General features: G+C 58.5%; 1 protein-coding gene across 1 annotated transcript in view; it reads right to left on the bottom strand.

Annotated features, from left to right (window-relative positions):
• Positions 1–1,256: 1,256 nt before the first annotated feature.
• The window catches only part of SGSM2 (small G protein signaling modulator 2), a 39,497-nt gene continuing 16,558 nt past the window's right edge, over positions 1,257–24,195 (bottom strand). Inside the window, exons 2-24 of the mRNA XM_011956107.1 lie at positions 20,675–20,837; positions 20,203–20,364; positions 19,587–19,654; positions 19,349–19,494; positions 18,884–19,018; positions 18,277–18,401; positions 17,800–17,867; positions 17,407–17,567; positions 17,122–17,248; positions 15,046–15,180; positions 11,062–11,215; positions 10,224–10,288; positions 9,990–10,135; positions 9,398–9,526; positions 8,966–9,148; positions 6,455–6,841; positions 6,069–6,193; positions 5,499–5,581; positions 5,095–5,204; positions 4,219–4,315; positions 3,014–3,181; positions 2,724–2,785; positions 1,257–2,039 (exon numbers count right to left, since the gene is read on the bottom strand). Coding sequence (XP_011811497.1) covers positions 2,028–2,039; positions 2,724–2,785; positions 3,014–3,181; positions 4,219–4,315; positions 5,095–5,204; positions 5,499–5,581; positions 6,069–6,193; positions 6,455–6,841; positions 8,966–9,148; positions 9,398–9,526; positions 9,990–10,135; positions 10,224–10,288; positions 11,062–11,215; positions 15,046–15,180; positions 17,122–17,248; positions 17,407–17,567; positions 17,800–17,867; positions 18,277–18,401; positions 18,884–19,018; positions 19,349–19,494; positions 19,587–19,654; positions 20,203–20,364; positions 20,675–20,837 — 3,011 coding nt within the window. The 3' untranslated portion in view covers positions 1,257–2,027. The remainder of the gene's footprint in view (positions 2,040–2,723; positions 2,786–3,013; positions 3,182–4,218; positions 4,316–5,094; positions 5,205–5,498; positions 5,582–6,068; positions 6,194–6,454; positions 6,842–8,965; positions 9,149–9,397; positions 9,527–9,989; positions 10,136–10,223; positions 10,289–11,061; positions 11,216–15,045; positions 15,181–17,121; positions 17,249–17,406; positions 17,568–17,799; positions 17,868–18,276; positions 18,402–18,883; positions 19,019–19,348; positions 19,495–19,586; positions 19,655–20,202; positions 20,365–20,674; positions 20,838–24,195) is intronic.

The following is a 24,195-nucleotide window of genomic DNA, read 5'->3' as shown; positions in this document are numbered from 1 at the left end:
CGGGATTCCCTCTGGTCCCAGGATCCCAGTCCAGTAGTCTGGGGGAGTAGGGCAGGATGGAAGTGTGTGAAGGAACTGGGTTACTCCCAGGCTAGGTCAAATTCCCTTTAGGTGGTCGCAGCAAAGGGAATTCTGATTCCTCCAGGCAACAGTCAGCGGGCGGGTGGGGGGTGTTCCCCGGAAGGGCTCATCAAATTCCCTGGCCCCAGAGCTCTTTGCGTCAACTGGTTTCTTTGGGCAGCTCTGGCCACTAGTCTGTATTCTTTCCTAAAAGCTGGGTGCAGGGCCAGGTGCAGTGGCTCAAGCCTGTAATCCCAGCACTTCGGGAAGACTGCTTGAGGCCAGAGTTCAAGACCAGCCTGAGCAACATAGTGAGCCTCTGCCTCTACCAAAAAAATATAAAAATTAGCCAAGGTGGTGCGCCTGTAGCCCTAGCTACTTGGGAGGCTGAGCTGGGAGGATCGCTTGAGCCTAGGAGTTCAAGGCTGCAGTGAGCCATGATCCTACCATTGCACTCCATCCTGGGAGAGACAGCAAGATTCTCTGTGTCTGTCTGTCTGTCTCTCTCTCTCTATATATATATATACACACATATATATATAAAATAAAGCTGGGTTTAGCCTGCTAGGACCATGGGCTGGGGTCTTTAGCTTTGAGTGAGTGGACAACAGGCCCTAACGTCCAGGAAGCCAGTGTCCTCTAGAACAGAAAACATGTTGGGTGACTGGTGTCTTCTCCCTGGAGCCATCGACGATGGGACCAGTAGCACTCCGGTCGGGGAAGGGCAGGAAGAGAGGTGGAGACCTGTTACAGCTGGGCCTGTCCATAGCTCAGCAGGGGCTGACTCCTCCTGACACTCCCCTCAGGCCTCTCAGACAGTGCCACAGGGCAGCTCCGTCGCCACCGGCTGCAGTGGCAAAGTCAAGCTCCAGCTTTTCCTTGCAGCCTGGTCAGGAGGGCAGGCAGGGGGTAGGGATGGGACAGGGACCTTCTCTCACCCACAGGCTAGAGGGACCACTGGTCATCGTGAGATGGGGCCATGACTCTGGGGTGAGGTCCCCTGAAGGGTGCTGAGTACTTGAGGTTTGGCTATCAAATCACCCTGACTTCCTGACCAGCCCACACCCTCCAGACTGGCGGCTGGGGTATCTCTCTCGGAAACTTTAGTACTTTTTGCCGTCCTCGCCTTTTGGGGCTGGCCGGCTGTGGAGCTTAAAGAAGGCATGTGGTCTCTCAGTGTCCAGTCCCAGAGGCGTCTGTGTTGACAAATGCTGTTTATTGGTCTGTTACACAGAAGAGTATAGTTTCTGAGGCAAAAACCATACACACTCTGCTCCTCACAAAACCACGGAGTTACTAAGGCAGGCACACGATGGCCACACGTGCTTGGTGGAGGCCGAGGACTCATGGACAACAAGGATGGACAATGGGACGGTCTGGCCCCCAGACAGGCTGTGCAATGCCCGGGGGCAGGGCTGGGCTGGGCAGGCTGTCCTGGGTGCAGAAGGGTGTGGGGCCCTTTGTCATGTTTCTCAAATGCAGAGTCTGCCAGACTTTGGTGGCTGTGGACAGGCCCAGCCCCAGGCAGGGCCTCCAGGTCCCAGGGCAAGGCCTAGCCTGCATGTGTTGGGGTGGAGGAGGAAGTGGGGATGGCCAAGCAAGCAGCATGCCTAGGCCTGGGGGCAGGAGGTATGCCCTTCCTGGCACCCCCCTGTACACAGCTCCTCCAAGGGGGTTTCTGGGTTCCTAGGCCTCTTGGCATCCTGAGATGCATGTGGAAGGCAGCGCTAGCTTTGCTTCTCACCAGGGACAGAAGGGACACCCATGCATCCCCTGCCTTCCCCAGCCCCAGGGACGCAGCAGATGTCTGCGACGGATATTGGGCTGCCCCAGAACTGAGGCCTGTCCCTGAGAGGAGGCTGTGACCAGATTGCTCCCCTACACAATCACCCTGGCATTCCTCAGAGCAAGTGCTCCGGTCGCATTCCAGATCATCCACTGGCAAGAGCGTCACTTACACGTGGTTTTCAGAGAAGTACCTAATGCAGAACGCAAGGGTGGGGTGGCAGGAGTGAGGCTGTACAGATACACAGAGGTACACTGTACAAGGCCGGGAGGCCTGGGGGTCACCTCAGGTGGCCAAAGGCAGTGGCAGTGCTGCTGAGGTGGGCTGCTCCCGCCCAGGACCCACATCTTCTGACTGCCCCAGAATCTCAGGGGAGCGGCCTGAAGGCGACCCAGGCCTGCACCCAGGACATATGCCTAAACCGGCAGCATTTCTGGCTGCTCCAGCTGGGGCTGGTGCACACACAATATATTGGGGCTGCAAAGGGACCCTCAGACGGGACACAGCGCAGAGCCTCTCGCCCTCTGCCACCCCAGCTAAGTAGGGCCCAGGCCACTATAGCCCGTTATCATGGGGAGTGGAGTAGGTGTGTCCCCCAAGGCAGCTGCTCCCTGAGGCTGGCCGCTCCCATCCCGGCCCTGATCTGAGGGCATCCTGGCCCCTGGCTTGCCCTGCGGGGTCAGCACTGCCGGGAGTCGGATCCCAGGCTCACAGTCACTTTGTTAGGAACAGAGGTGGGGTCGGCTGGTGGCGGGGGCGGTCTGGGTGGTGATTCCCCTGCGCCTCTCCCTGCCGGAGCCCAGGCGCCCGAGGTCCCGGCTCTGTACGGCTGCTGCCTCCTGGCCCCAGCTCACTTGTTCTCTATGAGCAGCTGCACCTTGTGGACGAGGTCCCGGGCGAGCCGCAGGATCTCCTGGGCATCGTGATGCTCAGCGCGTTCTGGGGGGAAACACGGACAGCTGTAGGGAGGCCCAGAGAAAGGGCAGCAGGCTGGGAGGTGGCTGACTACCTTGCTCTGTTTCCATCTGCTCTGCTAGATTCTTGACATCTCTGCCTTTGGGGAAGGGCCCCCAGAATTCCTGAGAACCCTCCAACTGTGTGCAGGGGGGAGGTGGGGGTCTCCACACCCCTGCTCACGGCAGCCGGGACGGCTGGAGCAGCTCGTACCGTTGAAAAACTTGATGATGTCGGTGAAGTCCATGTTGTTGCCGCGGATGACCTCTCGGTAGGCCTCCACCAGGGCCAGGGCGATGAACAGGACAAAGTGCTCCGACGAGATGTGCCTGGCTGCCCAGATCACCTCCCACACAGCAAACACATCTTCGTACAGCAGTTCTGGGGATAGTAAGCGGCTGCTGCTCACCTGTCCCAGCCGCATTCTGGGGCTAAGGCTGGGATTGAGGCTGGGGCTGGGGCTGGGGCTGAGGCTGGGGCTGACACTGGCTGGCCTGGCTGGCTGCTCATGGGCCTCTAAATGGAGCCAGGTGAGGAGTCAGAGCTTCAGGAGCCAAAGTCCTGGGATTCTCTCCATGACACAGCCTGGCTCAAGAATGGGGGTTCTGTACCCCATACCAAGGCCCCGTCCTTTTCTTGGGTAATTTCTGCACACTGAGCTCCTACAGACTCTATGCCTGCACTTCAGCCGGGCAGCTCCGTCACGGGCCTCCCATCTTGGTGCTCAGGAATGCTTTGGTTTGAAAAAAGTTCCCCAAACCATGACCTATGAGAGTTACAATTGTCAACACTGGCAGCACTTTGGGAGATTTTGTTTTCTTTTTAATTTTTTCTTTTCTCTTTTTTTTTTTTTTTTTTGAGACAGAGTCTGGCTCTGTTGCCCAGGCTGGAGTGCAGTGGTACAGTCTCAGCTCACTGCAACCTCACCTCCACTACAGGCACCTGCCACCACGCCTGGCTGATTTTTGGATTTTTAGTAGAGACGGAGTTTCGTTGGCCAGGCTGGTCTCGAACCCCTGACCTCAAGTGATCTGCTTGCCTCGGCCTCCCAAAGTGCTGGGATTACAGGTATGAGCCACTGCACCCGGCCAAATTTTTTCTTTCTATTTTAGAAATTAAAGACAGGGTCTGGCTATGTTGCCTAGGCTGGTCTCAAGTTCCTGGGCTCAGGCAATCCTCTCACCTTGACTTCCCAAAGTGCTGGGATTATAGGCATGAGCCACTGTGTCTGGTCAGGGAGCATTTAAGAACACATAGGCCCAGGCAGCCACAGTTAATAAGTCTGGGGCTGGGTGGGGCCCAGGGTACTGGTAGTTTTTTAAAGCTCCCCAGGTGGTTCCAAGGTCCACTTAGGATTGAGAACTGTTGGCTTTGGGGACTGCCCCAACCTCAGTCCCATGATCCAACCCACTTCTTACCCCTCTTAAAATCCAGCAGGAACCAGCGATAACAGAAGTAGAAGTGGGTGTAGTCTCCATTCTGATGCATCAGCTCAAACAGCTCTGAGTCCAGGATCTTACGTGGGTGGGAAAAGGGAGAGCCCTGAGCCGATGCTTCCTCTCTGGCCACCACTCACCCTCCGCTCACGCCCAGGGATGCACGCGATCCCCAGACCTGGCAGTGGGTCTGTCTGTTGCCCCGTGCCCCGCGGTGCACTCTCTCCCCCTCGGATCTCCTTGTGGAGGCTGGGTTGCTCCCTGCTACCCCTCCCATCACCCATCTCTCAGGGCTGCTTTATTTTTAGGGTTATACGATTTTCTGGGTATCTGATGTCATCAGCAACCCCTACTGTTCGCCAGAACTTTCATGGGCACGAGAATTCACACACACACTCCTCAATTTCTAACATGGAGACCATGGGTTTTGGTTTTTTGTTTTTGAGGTGGAGTCTCGCTCTGTCGCCAGGCTGGAGTGCAGTGGCGCAATCTCGGCTCACTGCAACGTCCGCCTCTCGGGTTCGAGCGATTCTCCTGCCTCAGCCTCCTGAGTAGCTGGGACTACAGGCGCCCCCCAACGCCAAGCTAATTTTTGTATTTTTAGTAGAGGTGGGGTTTCACGATGTTGACCAGGCTGGTTTCGAACTCCTGACTTCGTCATCCGCCCGCCTCAGCCTCCCAAAGTGCTGGGATGACAGGCCTGAGCAGCCTAGCCCGGCCAAAACCACGTCTTTTAAAATGAAAGAAATTAAGTTTCTATGTCAAGTATGTTTTTGGAAAGCTCCCTAGCCTTCCTGGGGACGATGGACAAGCCTGGCACTGCCTGCTCCCATGCCCATGGGTGGCAACCGGCCTCACCTGGATGAGGGAGCGCATGTTGGCAAAGTGGGTGTCCATGGCACCCCCGTTGGGGAAGTTCTGGCTCATCCTCTTCATGAGGTGGCTGAAGCAGCTGTAGGCCAGCTGATCTGAGGGGAGACCGGGGTAAAGCTGGCAGGGCAGGAGACTCGGGACAGGGCTGGCTCCCATTCCTGCTCTTCCAGACCTGGCCACCCTCTCGGCCTTTCTCCAGCTTCTGCAGCCTAGTCCCACGTCCCATCCCTCACCGTTGTTGAGGGGGACCAGGAGAGGCGCCCAGTCCCACGTCCCCCCATCCCTCACCATTGTCGAGGGGGACCAGGAGAGGCGCCCAGTCCCACGTCCCCCCATCCCTCACTGTTATCTAGGGTGACCGGGAGAGGTGCTCATCCCCCATCCCTCACCGTTGTCGAGGGTGACCAGGAGAGGGGCCAGCAGATCGCACATGCCCTGCACATAGCCCACGTCCAGGTGCTCCCACACGTAGCTGAAAGGCAGGGGCAGTCACTGTGGCTGTGCCCCATTCTTCCCTCCCTCAGGATCCCTGGGGAAAAGGCCTCCAGAGCCACCTGCCGCCCGCCCGGAAGTCAGCCTTTCCCCGACCCTAAGCCATGTGCTGTGCACCCCCTACAGGGAGACAATGGGGAACAACCCACGGGCGTCCCCAAGGCACTCAGGACTTAGGGAGAGACAAGCCGTCATGCTTGGTACGCGGGCCGCGGGGGCGGGGATGAGGGACAGCTTCCTGAAGAAGTGCGGCTGAAGTGGAGCTCTGGTGACCTCTAAGAATGAGGAGGGGCGGGGAAGGGGTGCTGCAGGGAAGAAGCTCTCCAGGCGGGGGAACCGAGTGTGATTCGGGAGCAGGGAGGAGGAGCAGGGCACCTTCCGGACCTCATCTTTCAGAGTAACTGGCGGGAGCCAGAGTGCGGGGGCAGGGTTCCGCCTCGCACCCTGAGCCCCGCCCCACAAGGCACCTGCACATGACGTCTCTGAGCCTCTCGAGGTTGGCGGGCGTGAAGTACCAGTAGTTGCGGTCACATCTCTGCACATCCTTGTCTATGCGGTGCAGGTTTAAGGCCACAGTGTCCAGTAATTCTATCTGGAAGAGTGGAGGGCCCTCAGGCATGAGACCGGGCAGCCCTTCCCAGGCTGGGGGCAGAATGTGCCCCAAGAAATGCAGCAAAACAGGGAACCCCGAGACCAGAGCGAGTCCCCTGGGGATGCTGAGAAATGGGCTCAGAACTCCCTTCCAGGGCAGTCAGGGCACCCCGCCTTCCACCCCGCCAGCCCTTCCCCAGCTCTGGGATGTCAGGCGGGCCGCGGGGCGGCTGGGAGCAGCGCCTGGGGAGCATGTACGCACAGTGTAGGCAGCTGCACACACGGCCGCAAGCTCCTCCCCCGCCTCCAGGTCTCCGGCCTGAGGAGGCTTCTCCTGGCTGGGATCCTGGGGCTCCGTGAAAGGGTGAGCTGCAGGGCCGGGCCCGCTGGAGCCTTCCTCCCCGCCGCAGTCCTCCTCTTCGAAGCCTACGCTCTGTCCCTCATCTAGGCTCGACTGGATGCCCGAGGCCACGGAGTAATTGCGAGAGGAGGGCAGTCCCGAGTCTGGAGAGTCGAACTCCACGGAATGCTGCTGCTCCACCGCGGCGGTGCCCGGCGTCCCGGCTCCTGCTTCCTGCTCAGGCTTTGGTCTGGAATCTTCAGGGTCCTGGGGTCCCGGGGGCTCCAGTTCATCCACAGAGATAAACACCTGGTGGGTGAACACAGGGCGGCTCCACTTCACTCTAGCACCTTCCCGCAGCCTCCTGGGCCAGAAGGGAGCTGGAATGCAAAACTCTTCACACCCCCTCTCCCACCACAGCCCCCCACACCGTTGCCGCCACGGAGCACCAAGCCAGCTTCCGCCCCAGCCGGCCAGGCGGAGAGCAGCCTCTGGCCAAGCATGGAGACACCGCCTTCAGCCTTGCTTGAAGGAACAGCTCCAGGTCTTCCTGCGGCTACTGAAGGGAAGAAACGGAGCCAGAGGGCTGAACGCTCAATGGCCCGTTTGAACTAAGTCTGGTGCTCGAAACGCCTAAAGTCATGAGAACAGGAGAACGTCCTTAGTGTTCTGCTGTGGCTGCCAGGACACCTTGGGTGGAGGGAAGGCTAAAGCTTTTAGGAAAAACAAGTTTTTCCTTATTTTCAGTATTGAATGTTCAGCAGGACAAGACAGGAGCATTCTGTGACAAGGACCTAGTCAGCTCCACCAGCCCTCAGGCAAGGTGGGGAGACGTAAGAAGGAAAAGCAAACATTCTACCGACTAGACACAGTCCACCACTGTGGACAAGGCACGGGGAAGAGAAGAGACGCGCAGAGACTCTTTGGGATTTTTCTTTCTCTATGTTGACCATGTAGGGAAAGCGACGGTAAAAGCAGTTTCTACTTTGGGCAGGAAGCATGAAGTGCTGGGTAAGGCCACAGTTCTGTGGCAACCGAATATGCCAGTGAGGAAGGCTACTGCTGTCCATGAGCTCAGCAGCCGGGCACTGGCACAGACTAAGATTTTTACAAAACCCAAAGCCAGAGAGAGGGAGAATGTGTTCCTGAATAGGGGATTAAGAACAAAGCATGTGGGAAATGAGAATGTGCCTTGTTAGTTCTTTCCTTTCCTTTCCTTCCCTTTCCCTTTCCTTTCCTTTCTTTTTTCTTTCCTTCCTTCCTTCCTTCCTTCCTTCCTTCCTTCCTTCCTTCCTTCCTTCCTTCCTTCCTTCCTTCCTTCCTTCCTTCCTTTCTTCCTTCTCTCTTTCTCTCTCTCTCTCTCTCTTTCTTTCTTTCTTAGGCAGGGTCTCACTCCATGGCCCAGGCTACAGTGCAGTGGTGGGATCACGGCTCACTGCAGCCTCAACCTCCACGGCTCAAGTGGTCCACCCACCTCAGCCTCCCAAGTAGCTGGGACCACAGGCGCACCCCAACACATGCGGCTAATTTTTGCATTTGTTGTAAAGACAGGGTTTCACCATGTTGCCCAGGCTAGTCTTGAACTCTTGAACTCAAGCAGTCCTCCAACCTCTGCCTCCCAAAGTGTTGGAATTACAGGCATGAGCCACCACACCCAGCCAGTTAGATTTAACTTCCTTCAACTTACATTTTCTGTTAATGTTAGTAAGGATTTAGTCAAGTAACAAGAATACACAATAAAGAGGCAATTTTAAAGAAAAAAGTTAATGAAAGTGTCCTTAAAAATGAAACTTATCAGTGTTCGTTGGGCCAGGCAGTCACAGTTGAGAACTTGCTGTTGGAAAGGCAGGAGTGATGCCGGAAAGAGCTAGTCTCGTGCTCTGAGCGAGCCTGGCACAGTCCTGTGCAGCGACAGGCAACAGTATGGGAGGAAGGATCTCGCCAGTCGACACCTACGGGGCCGCTCTGCGGGCTCCCCTGTTCTCAGGCCCACAGCTCTCAGGAAGCCTCTACAGCCAGAGGATGTGGGTGGAGAGGGGAAACTGAGGCCCAGAGACGGGACGTTCTTGCCCAGAAACATTCATCTTGTCAGTAGGGGATCTGGGACTAGAACCCAGCACTGCCTGTTGCCAGCTTTGAGGTCTTTCTACAAGGAGGAGGGTGTCCCTAAATCCCAGTAAGTCCATCTTTCCCCGTAGTTGGCTAAAACGGAGCACAATGCACGCTCTCACTTTATTCCTACAACACCCAGAGAGATAGGTGGTAGAGGCACAGTTAGCCATTTCCAGTTGGAGAAAATGAGACACAGGCACATTAGGCCTTTCTCGCAGGGCCCCACCAGTTCCCAGAGGTCAGGCTGGTGCTCAGGATCACTGTGCATAAAACGCGGGTGGCCCCCAAGATCCCCAACCCTCCAGGCCCCGTGTGGCTCACATCGTTGCTGATGGTGGAGTCTCGGTGGATGAGGCGCTGCACGTGGCTGTCGATGCTGCTGCCTGAGGAGAACTTGGTGCGTGTGGCTGGGTGAGCCTCCCGCTCCCGCTGCCTCACCACCACCTCGCAGGCCTTCCACTCTGCCAACACCTGCTGGTACCTTGCTGCCACCACTGCATCCACCTGTACTCAGACCACACCACGACCATGGGGGAAGCGTGCACCAGGCCCTCCCCTTCAGGAGCTGGGCCTGCACTGGACCTTGGGTCCTGAGTCTCAGACGCAAGACGGGCCTCAGGGTAAGGGTGCTCGAGCTGCCCTGCCATGCTTCTTTCTGGCTGGGAAGGGGCTGAGGCTTCCAAGGTCCCCTCCCTGGCATCCCCTGGCCCAGCTCCCCATCTCACCAGCCCCATGGGAACAGGCTCCTCTTACCTGCTCCATCTCCTTCTTGCTCATGCCAAAGGTGTAGTGGCCAAGCAGAAAGGGCCAGACGTCCTTGCGGATCTCGTGCTCTATGCCTCCGTAGTACACTTGCCGCAGCAGCTCCAGCTCTTTGTAGTTCTGAGGGACCCGGGCAGTCAAGACCGTGCAGCCTCCACGGTCACTGTGGCCCAGCTCGGGGAGCCCCGTCCCACAGAGAATGGGCTGGGCCGGGGCCTCTGGTGACTGCTGAAGCTCAGGCAAAGCCTGCTTTGGGGTGGCCACACCCTCCCGTGCCCCGGCTCCCAGCGGGGTGAGATCTCGTTCTGCTCTCCTTCCTTATGGGGCAGGACATGGCGCCCGGAGAGAGGCCGAGCTTTATCCAGGACCACAGGGCGATGTGGACGCAGGACAGCTTCCCAGTCTAGCCCCTTCCCGTGTCAGCACCATGCCCAGATGCAAGAGATTCTGCCAGGACCCCGGTCACTCCGTGGCATCGGCCCTGGCCTGTCAGCCGTGCCCACTGCCACATTTTACCCTGAAGCCTTCACTCCTGCCCGCCCCAGCCCCTCGCCCTGTGGCCCTGGAACCCCAGGGTTGGCACCTTTTTGTCCTTCTGATACTTGCTCCACGTGTCCTTGGTGAGGCCTGCGGAGGCCCCCGGGGGCCGGTCAGGTGGAATAATGCTATGGTGCACCAGCGCTGACAGATGGGTCCGCACCGTGGACAGGTGGCGGCAGTGTGCCAGCCCTGCAGTGGGCAGCAGTGGGCAGCGGGGGGCTGGGACCCAGGGTCACCTGCCCCCAGCCCGCCACAGCCCAGCGCGCCCCACACTCACAGCCGTAGAAGGCCCGGGACACGATCTGCCTCTTCATGCTCTCACACAGTAGCCTGAGCGGCAACCTGTGGGAACAAGCTGGCTCAGTGGGGAGGGGCCGCGGCCCCTCTGGTGGGAGGAGAGAGAGAAGGGAGGAGGTTCTGTCCTGGGGGCAGGTGGCACTGGGGAGGGTGCAAGGAGGAGGAGCCGCAGCCCAGCAGCCGTCAGTGGGCGCCCTGTCCCTGCCTGCCACCCCAGATAGAGCTGCTGTGGGGCCCCCGCCTGGCCCCAACCACCTGGGGATCTTGGTCAATGAACTTCACCTGTGTGAATCTTGGTTTCCTCATGTGAAAAATGGGGAGAGGCACCGGACGGTTATCAAGATTAATAAACAAAAGACGAAGTAAAGGTAAAAGAGAACACCTCCCATAAAAGCCATTCACTCACTGCCCTGGCACACGGCAGGTGGCTGCTGAGTGTCCTCAGGTGGACGGCCTGTCAGCAGGGTCTGTGTGCCCACCGGGAAGGGGAGCTCATGGGGACTGAGCCGATGATGTGCCAGGCACAACTCTGGACAGTCGCTGGGGTTCTCTCTCATTCCGTCCTCACAAGTACCGGAGGCAGCAAGTGGCATCATCCCCATTTTACAGATGAGGAAACTGAGGTTCAGACATGTCGAGGCTCACGGTAACTCCGTAACTTGCCAGTCATGTGGGCGGCAAAAGTGAAATTTGAACCCAGGTCTGTCCCACTCTAGAGGCCACCCTGTCGCGCAAGTGACACGGCCTTTAAGGAAAGATGGATGCACATGTGGCCGGACACGCTAACGGGAAGCTGGAGCCGAGCGCTGCCCACTCACCGGTCGGGGATGCAGCTACAGTGGCTGGGGGTTGCATGTGGGGAGCTGCTGGAGGAGCAGGAGAGGCAGGAGGAGCCCTGACTGCACAGGGGCTCGAGGTGCCAGGCTGGCAGGCTGGGCCCAAAGCCCTGCATCTCGATCATGTCACCAGCATCTGAGGGCAGGAAGGACGGCATGGTCAGGGCCTGAGAAGCCTTCTCTCCCAGGCACCCTGCAGCATGCCCACCTCTGTGCCCAGAGCTGCAGAACCAAGTCACCCATGGGTGGAAAAGCACAGAGGTGGGGACTGCCTGGTCCAGAGCCCAGAGATAGAAACGTAAAGGAGAGAGGGCGCCTGACACTTCCTAGCCTCCAGCAAGCCTGGAGAGGGGCAGCAAGGCGTCGTTCTGCATGTGGTAAAAGACTTGGACTGAGTCTTGGGTGATTGTGCCTACAGCTCTATCTTGCGACCAGCAAGCCCTTGCTTTTCTAGAGGGAAGGGAAAGAAAGAGAAGGAACAAAGACCTGAGCTCCCCAAAGTGCCACCAGCTAGCTTAGCCTTCAAGGATTCAGCTTGGTCCTCTTGGCAAGCTCTGAGATGCTCAAGGTGTCCAGGGAGTCCCCACTGTTCAAAGCCCCTGAGGAATCTGAGTCACCTGCCCGTAGGCCTGACTCTTCTAGGGGAGTCTAGATCTGGTGGCCAGTGCCTACGGGTGAGCAGTGCCCCGTGCCCAGGCCAGGCACTCCTGCTGCCAGCTCCCACGGGCCCTTTCTGACTTCTACTCCATCCCTGCCTAGCCTGAGAGCTCTTAGCATGGCGGCCTCCCGAAAACACCAGCGAGCTGGATGGAAGCCACAGGTCCCAGGGTTACGAGGCCACTGAAGGAGTGGGGGTGGTGGTGGGCACCGAGGCCCACCATCCAATGTGACAGAGAAGAACAGGCCCAGTTGCAGCCTCAGAAGATGACTCCTTGGACACAGCTATGCTGCCAGCAGACAGGGCCTGCTCAGCCAGCCCAGGTGGTCTGAATCAGAACTCAAGACCCTTGAGAGTTTCCAGGGTCCGAGTGGGGCAGGGCACTGCTTAAGGGGGACTCTGGCAGGTCCAGTGAGCCACAGAGATGAAGCCAAGTGAGAGAGGAAGTGGAAGCACTGGGGGTGATGCCAGGAGGGAGGGAGAGAGTGGAGAAGAGTTCGGAAGAACAGGGACGGAGAGCCGTGTGTGCTGAGGGGGGTCCTGTCGCCAGCGGTTTGCTTGGCTGGCTCAGCCTGGGCCGGGGCCCACCGTGGCCTGCTACAGGCGTGGGCCTGGCTTTGGTGGGAGCCAGACTCCAGCTCTGGGTGTGCCTTGGTGGGGAAGGCTGAGCTGAGCCCCTTTCAGTTCCCTCAGCGGTTGCCCTGCCTTGGCCGGGGCTCTCTTCCCAGACCCACAGCCGTGAGTTTTGCAGATATCTGGCGCTTCAGCTCCACCAGGAGGCAAATTAAGGGAACACACGTGGTGAGGAGGGGCTGCGGCTCTGGGAGTGAGGGCGTTGCAAGCCATGCCTGAGACTCTGGGAAGAAGGAGAGGGTGCAGGTGCAGTAGGGCAGGAGCCCAGCTCAGGCCCCTGCAGCAGGAAGGAGAGAAGAGGACAGTCCCGGGAGGAGCCGGGGTGGGAAGAGGCCCAGCCAGGCAGGCAGCAGGCAACAGGCGGGCAGGCAGGGAGGGCAACAGGGGCGAGGGCGGGGGTGGGCAAAGGGAACCAAGCTCATGCCCAGAAAGGAGGCCCAGCCAAGGCATGTCTCCTGGGTCAATGCTCTTCACCTTAATCCTCCAGGAAGGAGCTGAACCAGCCACATTCGAACACTGGGTCTCTGAACGAGCCCAGTGCAGACAGCTGGGGCTACGGCGTGACTGAGTGAGGGCGCAGGCTGGACGGGGGGGTCTGCTGGGTCGGCTTTGACTCTGACCCTCTCCTCTGAGCATGAGGAAAGTATAAAGCATGAAAACAGTGTGGTGAACCCCACAGCCCCTAAGACTCCGAGTGAAAGGTGCGTGGCCTGGAGCAGAATTAGAGTGAATAGCATCTCTGCTCTGTGGGGAGGCAGCAGGAAAAGGAAGAGGAGAGGAGGAGGGAGGGAGAGGAAATCTGGACACCCCGCCACTGATTCACATGCACAAGTCAAGCATGTGGCAGGCCTGAAAAGCAACAGCTGGCAGAACGGACTCAACAGTGTTGTCATTATGGACTGGAGTGCAGGTGGGGGGCCCCCATTCCCCAGCCCTCTCCCCAGCCGCCTGCTGATTCTGCTCTTACGCCTCCTCTCCTTTCCCAAGTATTAGGGGCCCAGAAGTTCCACACTGGGTTGGCCTAGCCCCTGAGATCTTGAGAGGATACACAGATGAGCCCTGAGGCCTCTGGACCCCTGGAAGTGGGCCTGGAAGTTTCTCTGATCCTGGAGGCCTCAACCCTGAGACTAGTCAGGGATAGGCTTTCTATCACCGAGTCTGTCAAGGGCTCTGCTAGGACCCTCCGGTCTCTAGCCTGACTACCAGTTCGTGGGGGAAGAAGCAGCTCTGTGGGTGCCCTCAGAGCTCAACCTTCCCACACTGCTCAGTCAGTCCACTGTAAATAGGCAACAGCCCCAAGTCCAGGTTTGCAAGGAACCAGATGGCAGGGGTGTGTGCAGGCAATAAACATCAGAAGCGGGATGTTCCCTAGGCCTGGCCTATAGGCTCATATTGGAAGGGCTGGGAGGGAGGGTGGGCATGAGGGCAGGCGCCTGGCAGTAGGGGGGCAGCTGGCAGCGTGTGCGGAGGGTGTGCTGGGTGTGTTCTAACACAGACCAGGCCGCCCTGCCTGCCCGGAGACCATTACTGGCTTAGTGGCCGGCTAAGGAACTGGGCTTCCCGGCAGAACTTTGTGGAAGCCTAAGGGGAGTGTGACATATTCTGAGGGCATCCTCTGCAGGGGCCGGGAAAGGGAGAAGCAATTGGTTGTGTGGCATGGGAATGGGTGGGGATGGGGAAGCGCCCCTCGTCTCTGGGAGAACTGGCTTCAGCCTCTTCCTACCCACCCCTTCCTGGAGCACCCAGCCCAGTCCTCAGAGGTCGCCTGGCTGATTACTTGCTGAAAAGAGTAGGGCTCCCGCTGTACCAAGCCAGCTCTGTGCTGGGAAAGATGGGTGGTAGGCAGAGGAACCCTGAGAGGCTGAGGGGACCACGCTATCACCTCCAACAAAGGGGACCTCTCCGTTCATGGACCCTGAGGTTCCTGAGGGCAGGAGCACAGCTGTCTTATATCCCTGGCCCAGGCGAAGAGACGGAGCTCTGGGAGAGTGAGGAACCTGCTCAAAACCGTACAGTGAACCAGGGGCATATCTGGGGCGGGAGTTCATGTTGCCAGGCCCTGAGCCTGGCCCCTTCCTGGACACCATGCTGCAGCTATTTCTAGATTTCATGCCAAAGCACCAGGCCCTGCCTGCTGGGGCCCGCAGGCCTCCGGGGAAACTGAGCCCTGGGGCCCTTCCCATGGCAGCCCTCAACCCCTTGCCTGACCCAAAGCTGCTGCCCCTGCCCCAGTAAGGACCCGGTACCTCCGTCCTATTTCTGTTAAGTCAGGAGTCAGAAGCACCAGGCCCAGAGGCTGGTCCTCCCAATCAGCAGAAAGAGTGGGAATTTGCCAGCCTGACCCCTGGAGGAGGAATGGGCTCAGAGAGCCACTCAGGGGGCCCAGGAGGCAATTAGATAATCAGACCTTCTTATTAGCAAATCCTCTTCCTTCTCAGGCACGAAGGGCCCTCCTCGCAGCCTGGAGCCGCCTGCCCTGGGCCAGGCCCTTTACTTGCCAGCACCTGTCTGGCCTCCTTCTGCCCTCCCTGATCTGCCCCCTGATGGAAGGGATCTGCCCCGGGTGCAAGTCCCCTAATGCCAACACTGCCGTTCGCGCCCCTGTGGTGGGTGGCAGGTGGGCCCGGGAGGGAGGGTGGGGATGAGGTGGGTCAGGGAGAGGGAGGGATAAAAACCTTTCATCGGATTGGGAGCTGTGAGGTTCCGCGAGCAGATCATTGAGAGCATTGCGTGCAGTTTATCCTCCTCTTCCTCATCATCGTCCACCGAGGCCGCGCGGCTGGCCGCTAGGTGGTGGTAGTTAATAGTGACTGCTCAAAGAGAACAGCGAGAGGCAGAGGCGTGAGGACCCTCCTCCCTGGGCAGGACGGACTCCCTCCTTAAGGGGAGTGGAATGGAGGCCGGGGTCATCGTGGTTCTGCAGGGCACAGAAGAGGGGAAGGGAGGGGACCAGAAAGCTCTTTGGATGCTTTTCCTGGGACAGTGTGGAAGGAGGCGAGGGGCTGGGGCAGCTGCAGAGCCTCACTCTTCGGAGGCAGCCTCTCTAGGAAGAACAGAAGAGAGAGAACGGAGGTAGGGGGATGTGAAAGACGACCGGGACTGTTTGGAACGAGCTGGCAGGCCAGGAGGCCATCGGCCCTCGCACAGGCTGGGCGTGACGGCTGGCAGATGGGTCCTGATCATTCTCTGGCTCCTCTCAGGCTGGACCAAATCTGAAGATTACTCCAAATCCCCTTTTCCAGACTATAAATTCCACTTTCTTCCCTCCCAGGGAAAGGAAAGGGTGTCCCCAGAGCTGTCCTCGAGGAGCTGGCGTCGCTGGGTGGAGTTTCAGCCTCTTGGTGCCCTGGCTTGCCCTTGGGGAGACGGTCCTTGAAGTGAAGTGACCAGGACTGGGAAATGGCAAAGATCGAAGAGGGGAGGCAGAGACTGGAGCAGCTAAACCAAGCAACAGCCTGAGATTAAGCACCGAGTGTGGAAACACATTCTGGCCAAAGATGTGTCTCCCTGTCAGGTACATCTGGGAGCGGGGAACATCCCCATGCTGTGTACCCTCTGAGCCTGGGGGAGCTGTCTGTGCTGCGGCTGAGTGCGCAGTCTGGGCAGTCTGGTCCCTAATACAGACACAACTTGTTGACAATTTTTTGGCACAAGTTAGGAAATTTAGGGAGCGGGTGTTCTTGTTGGCAATAAACGCTCTGGGCTGGCAAATTCCGCGACCTTAAGAAATTCCGCGACTTGTAAGAAAAGCAAGTCTGGCCCACAGAAACCTAGGGGTAGCAGCAGCACTCTGACCAGAAAGGGAACTTTGGTGTTGGTAGATGCACACAGACAGACGGACCCCCTTGACCCCAGGGGTGTGTGTCCAGGGTGGGACAGGACCCACAAGGGCCAAGCCACCTTTCTACCTGCCAGTCCCTAAAGGCCCCAGGCAGTCCCCAGTTTGTCTCTGATGCAACCTGCTACTTCAGCTAACGCTCATCAGTAGTTGGTTTGAGGAGGGCTCTGGCTCTAGGGGAGTCAGTGGACAATTTTCACCATCCAAAAAGAAGCGCTGGGCTGGGCGCAGTGGCTCACGCCTGTAATCCCAGCACTTTGGGAGGCTGAGGTGGGCGGATCACAAGGTCAGGAGTTTGAGACCAGCCTGGCCAATATGGTGAAACCCCGTCTCTACTAAAAATACAAAAATTAGCCGGGTGTGGTGGCAGGCACCTGTAATCCCAGCAACTCGGAGGGCTGAGGTATCAGGATTGCTTGAACCCGGGAGGCAGAGATTGCAGTGAGCTGAGATCGTGCCATTGCACTCCAGCCTGGGTGACAGAGTGAGACTCTGTTTCAAAAAAAACCAAAAAAGGAGCGCTGGTCCCATACCCGGGCTGTCTTCTGGGGGTCGGGGAGCAGGTGAAGAGCAATGGAGGGTTCCCCACCTTCTACTTCTAGTTTCTCCACGTATTTTACCCCTGGACAGGGTCCAAAAGGATAACTAAGAATCTTGTGTAGTGCCGCCTAGGTCTGCCGAGCCGAGAGTCCTGGGGTGGAGAAGTGGGGAGGGAGCTAGGTAGAAGAGACACGCCTTTTCAAAGGCAGTATCTGTGGGCACAAGGTCCAGCTGAGAGGCTAGGCGATGAGCCTCCAGTGTTAACCTGGCCTGGTCGGTGGGCCCTGCCTGCTGCCCTCCTGGGTGACGCTGCGCTCCCTGCCTCCCCGAGCATCTTCCTCTCCTCCCCAGGGATGAAGCTCGGGACACTCACTGTGCTCATGCCTGTGGCCGGGGTAGATGATCCGGAACACATAGTCGGTGGCCCGCCCCGCGCCCATCTCCTCCATATCCACGGAGCGTATGCTGCTTCGTTTCCGTAGCTTGGGGAACACCTTCCCCTGTGGAAGGAGGCGTAGGTGGTCGGGCTGTCTAGAGTAGAGTCTCATCCAGGATTCCACACAAGGCTGCTCCTAAGAACTCCACGTGGGGAAGGAGGGAAGGCGGGCAGAGAACCCCCACACACAGCCCTTCCCCCAAAGCCTCCCACCCAAGTTACCTTCCCCTGCTGGGTCCACAGCGGGGGCTCCAGCTGTCCTCGAGGCAGCAGCCCATTCTCCAGACAGGACAGAAAGGACAGCAGGTGTCCTCCCTGGGGGAAATGCAGCGGCGGCCTCTGGATGCCATCCTGGCTCACCAGCACAAGCGTGCCGCCGCTCTCTGGGGGTGAATGCAGAGAGTGGGGCTGAGGCCCTCTCGTCGGCTCTCACAGCCTGCTGGCCAGCGCCCCCAAGCTGGGCAGGAGGCAGATGGCTGGGCCACAGCATGGCCTGGGAGCCCCATTAATAGGGATGGGAGGAGGACGAGGAGTCTCACAGGCCCCATGCACGGTGCGCGGCTGGTGGAAGGCAGCCTCTCCCTTCCCACCCGAGAGAGGGCAAGGCAGGCTTACTTTGCTGGTGGCAGTGGATGCACACCACCTGGCTGAAGGGCACCACCAGGGCATAGTCCCAGTAAACGCTAGAAAGGAACCGGACTGCTGTCACTGTGTCCAAAGACCTGCCATCCTTCCTTCCTTCTGTCTCCTGGTCCCTACCACCCCACGAAACTACCCTGAAGATAGGATGACCATAGCCAAGAAGTGCACACAGCCAGCCATGACCCGAGATCCGTGCTGCCCGCTCAGCACACGGACAGCTGTCGGTCTCAGCCGCTGAGCGCTTGGCTCAGACAAACCTCTTCATGGCCAGGCTTGGCTCCATCCTAGAGAGCTTGGGAACCACTCCGGGCAGCCGCTCCCTGCTATTCTTGGCATCCAGATAAAGAGTGAGGTTGGCCTCCTGGAGCAAGTAGCGTTTCTCCATCCCCCTGCCTGAGGTCAACCCCACTCCTTGCCCTGGCTCCTGGGAGCGAGTCCCAAAGCCCCCACCTCTTTTCCAGCTCGGAGTCCCCCAGAGTCCCGTTCATTAGCTGGTTGGGGGTCCACTTCAGAGTCAGGCTCTCTGCAGACTGGTGCAGGGAGAGGTAGCCAGGGACCGCCTCCATGTCCTCCTTCTACAGCGGGAGACACCGGAAGACAGAGACGATGAAGGGCTGAGAGGCTCTCGGGGACGGCCTGTGAAAAGTGAGCTCCCACTGGCAGGAGGGGAAGCAAAGCTGGGCTAGTCACGGGGTCCTGGACGAGGGGCTGGGCAGAAGCACGAGAAAACAGGACCTAGGCAGCAGCTCTGGGCATGTCCTTTCCCTGGTCAGCTTGGTGCCACTGGCCCTCTCCTGCCAGCCTCCTGGATGCCAGGTCCATTCCAGGCCAGCTGTACCCACGCTGTGGACTCCCCTCGCCTGCTGGCTGCCATTGCTGCCCCTGCCAGCTCAAGGCTGGGCGTGAGGCGTGTGAAACAGGGAGTTGGGAAGCTGGGGCCAATCTCCCCGGCTCTCTTTCGTCAAGCTCCTCAGGAAAGGAACGGCCATGGCTAGAGGCTTCCCGTTGTCTGGTTCTGGGACCTGCGGGGAGGGGTGGCAGGAAGAAGCTTTCCTACCGGCTGCACCAGCACGTGGTTCTTGCCATAGAGCAGCCGTGTCCGTGAGTTCTGGTGCAGGGACTCCACACACTCGCGGGCGCAGGCAGCCAGCCGCTCCTCCGACGCGCTGCTGCTGGAGTGCCGCTTCCGGATCTGTGGGGACCATCAGGGCTCAGCCTCCGGTCTTGGGAAACTGGTCTCAGGGCTTGAGAACCCTCAGGCTTCTATGCTGACCCTCTCCAGCTGACCCCAGGGTCCTTCCTGCCCCTGGTTTACTCCCAGCCACCCTCTGCTCTCCAGCCCGGACCAGCATGGGCTCCTGGAATTTCTGTTAAGTTTTATTGTGTGGAGAAGGCTCTTCTCAGGTGGCCGCTATCTGGGGGCATCTCCAAGGCCTGTCCTGTAGAGAGGCCAGTTTCCCGTCCCTACAGGCCCATGGGCATAGCCCAGATGAGCCCGAGGGGTGGGGAAGGGGGCACCTACCCCCAGGGCTGGGCGCTTTGCAGGGGAGTCCTGGCGAGTAGGCGGACCCCGGATGCGGTGCCTCTGGACCAGCTCATCAGCAGAGGGGTCAGTCCAGTAGTGATCAGCTGTCTTGAGCTTAGTGTATTCCAAGGCACAGGGTCCCACTGTGGAGACAGAGACAGCCAGCTCAGACGATGCTCCCCCAGCACCGTACCCACCGTGGGCCTGGCACAGGCCCCTGTGCTCTCAGGCTCACCTAGAAGAGAGGCCAGGATCGGGCCGAACACAGGGTCTGCCAGCAATGCCTCCTTCTCGTAGTACTTGCTACCAGGAGACAGACAGTGTGACTGCCGAGGCCCCAGGACTCATTCCAGGGCAGTCAGGCTCACCAGGTAGGGATGTCCCCACAAAGACCAGATTCAGATCAGTCACCAAGAAACAGTGAGTCTGCAGGGACTGGGCTTCGTGAGGTGCCTGGCATGGCCAATGCCCTGAGGGCAGTGAAGGGGATGGGGAGATGGAGGGCTGCCCACAGGCTGTCACAGACAGGCAAGTGTCCTGAGGGCTGGGGCTGAGGGACTGTTGGGAGACGGGTCAAAGGACGGGCTGCTTGGGGAACAGGGCAGCCACTTAGGGATGGGGCAGCCACTTGGGGGATGAGGCAGTCACTTGGCGGACGGGGCAGCCACTTGGGGCACGGGGCAGCCACTTGAGGGAGTGGGGCAGTCACTTGGGGGACGGGGCAGCCACTTGGGGGAGTGGGGCAGCCACTCGGGGGACAGGGCAGTCACTTGGGGGACCGGGCAGCCACTCGGGGGACGGGGCAGCTATTTAGGGATGGGGCAGTCACTTGGGGGACGGGGCAGAGTCACCTGCAGTTTTCTGCCAGGTACTGCACAACCTTGTCCAGAACTCTGTCGATGAGTGCCGTGCGTACCCATATGTGTTTCAAGGCCTGAGGGCTGAGGGCCGGAGCCTTCCCGCTGGCTGAGCCCTGTCTCCGCAGCGCCTCCTGGCTGGCCCCTGCGGGTTTCCTGCAAAGGCAGGGAGGGCTCCAGGAGTGCAGTGGTCTAGGGGTAAACCCCAGAATGCGGGCATCGGGAGTGGGGCTTGGTGCCCCAAGATGGGAGCACAGAGAACTGACTGGGGTTGGCAGCTGAAGGAGGGGTACAGAGCCTTGTGCCCACAAAGAGCCAATCCCCACCCTCAGGCTGATCCCTCACCCAGAGGCCCTGCAAGGAACAGGCCCAGGATGCCAACTTTCCAATGGGCCATCCTAGGAAGTAGCAATTGCCAAGTGGGAAGAGCTGAAAGGAGGGAAGAAGGGGCTGGCCCAGGGCTCACCTGCCCTCTGCTTGTTGCTGCAGCTCCTGTACCTTGTGGCAAATCTCCCCCGCCACTGGGCACGTCTTCCCCACCTTGGTGAACAGGGCTGCCATCTTGTCACTGCGCAGGAAGCCGGCAGCACGGCGTCTCAGCTGATGCAAGAGGCAAGCCTCCACCGCACCTAGGCCACAAAGGAAACAGCATCTAAGCCTGGGAAGGACAGGGGAACGGGAGAAAAGCTCCTCTTCTCCATACCTGTGGGGAGGCAAGGGGTAAGGGCAAGCCCTGACCCATATTAGAACCAAGGGCAGGCCAGGGAGATACCTCGGCTTCCTTCCAAAATTCCCCTCCCGGTCCCTCGGCTCCTGCCCAGGGGTGAAGAGCTTTGACATGCCAAGCTGTCCCTCTCCCTCGCCTGGTGTGCACACGCCTCCCGTATGCGGCCTCACCCCTGGGGATCATGAGGACCAAAGCTCCTGCTCAGGGTGGCGTGAGCGGCTCCAACCCCGACGGCAAAGCACGGCACCCGCAGGACGGGGCTGTGAGGAGCACCCGACTCGGGAGCCTTTCTGGAGGGCATGGAGGATGCGGTTGCTAAGAAACAGGGCTCTGCAGGAGCTGAAATATTGATGAAGTCACTGCAGAGCTCAGACCCGACAGTGGCTGCTGGACTGAGGAGCCCAGCAGCTGACAGAGAGATTTCTCTTTTCCATGCTAGGAGGACTTCCCTCCATTCATTCATGGTTTAGGGTTAGGCTTAGTCTCTGTCTGGACTTTCCACAGACAGACCCTGCAGGAAGAAAAGAAGGGCTTGGTGGGAGATGGTGGGAGCTGCCCTGGGCCCAGACAGACTCTAAAAATAGGAGTGTGTGTGTGTGGCGCAGAGGGGCTTCTACATGATTGGGCCAAACTAACTGTTTGTTTTTTTTTTTAATTTTTTTGAGACGGAGTCTCGCTCTGTCGCCCGGGCTGGAGTGCAGTGGCCTGATCTCAGCTCGCTGCAAGCTCGCCTCCCGGGTTTACGCCATTCTCCTGCCTCAGCCTCCCAAGCAGCTGGGACGACAGGCGCCCGCCACCACGCCCGGCTAGTTTTTTTGTATTTTTTAGTAGAGACGGGGTTTCACCATGTTAGCCAGGATGGTGTCGATCTCCTGACCTCGTGATCCGCCCGTCTCGGCCTCCCAAAGTGCTGGGATTACCGGCGTGAGCCACTGCGCCAGGCCGGGCCAAGCTAACTGTTTTACAGATGAGGAGAGAAAGGCCCAAAGAGGGGAAGAAACTCGATTACAGTCACATAGTGGCAGAGCCACCAGGGCGAGGACCCAGGACTCCAAACCTTGGCCCAAGCCCCTTTCGCCATGTCCAGGTGTGTCTGGTTGGGGGCAGGGACACTGAGGGGAGAAGGAGGTGGTTTTTTCACACAGACTGAAAACAGTGAGTGGTGTGCTGGAGACCGAGTCAGACAGAACGAGGTCTGAGCTTGGCACGGTCACTTGCTGTGAGACTCAGTTTTATCCTCCGTGAAATGGGAAGACTTCTTAGGGCTAGTGTGAGACGTTACATGAGACAGAGGATCTGAAGTTCCCGACACGGGGTCTGGCTCTCAGGAGGCACTGGGTGTAGGTCAGTTCCTGACTTCTCACCCTGTTTGTTCAGACACAGTTCCACAGCTAGCCTCTAGGAGCTGGGTTTTAGCAGGACTCTCCCCGACAGCGAGAGGAAGAGGATGTGCTGGAGAGAGGATCCAAGGCTGCCCCACAAGTGGGTGGAGATGCTCCTCTCTTAGAAACGGGGAAATTGAGGGCCATCAAGTTTTTTTTGTTTGTTTGTTTGTTTGTTTGTTAAGACAGGGACCCACTCTGATGCCCAGGCTGGAGTGCAATGGTGCAATCTCAGCTCATACCAGCCCCGACCTCTGTGGTACAGGTGATTCTCCCACCTCAGCCTCCCAAGTAGCTGGGACTACAGGCGCGCACCACCACGCCCGGCTAACTTTTTACGTTTTTTTTTTTTTTTTTTTTGTAGAGGCAGGATTTTGCCCTATTTCCCAGGCTGGTCCTGAACTCCTGAGCTCAAGCAATCTGCTTGTCTCGGCCTCTCAAGGTGCTGGGATTAGAAGCCTAAGCCACCATGCCCGGCCCCCGTCAAGTTTATTTTGACTAGTTCTGTTAGAACATGAAACCTGGAGTTAGGAAATAATTACTGAAAATAGGACTTCTCACCTGTTTTTTTGCCTTTGTTTTTAGTTACTGACTAGCAGCCACCACCTGCCTATGAAGGAGTTTTGCTTGGTTCTCTCTTGGACTGAAGTCAAGAAGGGAGAGAGAGCCCCGGGGGCCAATGGAGGGCAGCCAGCTCAGCCAGAGCATCCCAGGGCTGGGGAAACAGGCAGGTCCCCTCCTCCTCCTGAGGGCTGCCTGCTGGAGCTCTTCACTGCCCAGGTCTTGGAGGGTTTTGTTTTAAGCACAGCTCTTCCTTCACAGTGTGTCCGTACATTTACGTGCATGTGCATCCTGACAGATGTATGCGCACCTATCCTACGTATGGGGCACAGGGGGAAATCTTGTTTTGCTTTAAGACAGTCTCGCTCTGTCACCCAGTCTGAAGTGCAGTGTTGCGATCTTAGCTCACTGCAACCTCCACCTCCCAGGTTCAAGTGATTCTCCTGCCTCAGCCTCCCAAGTAGCTGGGATTACAGGCATGCGCCACCACGCCCAGCTAATTTTTGTATTTTTAGTAGAGACGGGGTTTTGCCACGTTGGCCAGGCTGGTCTCGAATTCCCGACCTCAGGTGATCCACCCGCCTCGGCTTCCCAAAGTGCTGGGATTACAGGTGTGAGGCCCACATGGGGAAATCTGGCTTAAGAGTCCACATGCTCCTCTCCACGATTAGTCTCCCTGGTCCCTGGAGGTCTTGTGTGGCCCTGGGATATACAGGCGAACGACCCTTTTGTCCCAGTCTCTTGGTCCTGGGCTGCTGCAGCTACAAGTCTGTGCTTGTGGAAAAGAGGTGACATTTCCTGGGGTTGCACTTCCCATTCAGAGTGGGGAGAGAAGCAGCACTGAACAGGGCAGAAAGGCAGCAGGTGGCACATGTCCTGCAGGGATCACGTACCTCAGTGGTGTGACTAATTGCCGGGATAATAAGTCATTTGCGTCCCCACCTTCCCTAGGTGATCGCAAATGGAGCCAGGCTGGGGAAACTGGGGAGTGGCCGTCCCCAGCATGCCCCATCGTGGCGTGGCCATCGGGGTTGGCCTCGCCTACCTTCCCAGCCAGCCTGTGCAAATACCACAACTAGGGAATAACTGAGAGAAGCCAGGCATCATGCTCAGTCTGCCCTTTGCTCCACAGTCCCTAATTTCCTTCTGTGCAACCCAGGCAAGGTGCCAGGAAGTGTCTGGGGAAGGAGAAATCCCTCTCCCGTATCGACTGTCCAAGCAAAGACCCGGTTAGAGCTGGGGGCGGTGGCTCACGCCTGTAATCCCAGCACTGTGGGAGGCCGAGGCGGGCGAATCACGAGATCAGGAGATCGAGAC

The sequence above is a fragment of the Colobus angolensis genome, unplaced genomic scaffold (assembly GCF_000951035.1).
Source record: "Colobus angolensis palliatus isolate OR3802 unplaced genomic scaffold, Cang.pa_1.0 Scaffold110, whole genome shotgun sequence".
NCBI classification, from domain to species: domain Eukaryota; kingdom Metazoa; phylum Chordata; class Mammalia; order Primates; family Cercopithecidae; genus Colobus; species Colobus angolensis.
Note: the sequence above shows the minus strand (reverse complement) of the source record. Positions and strands in the feature narration are given on the sequence as shown.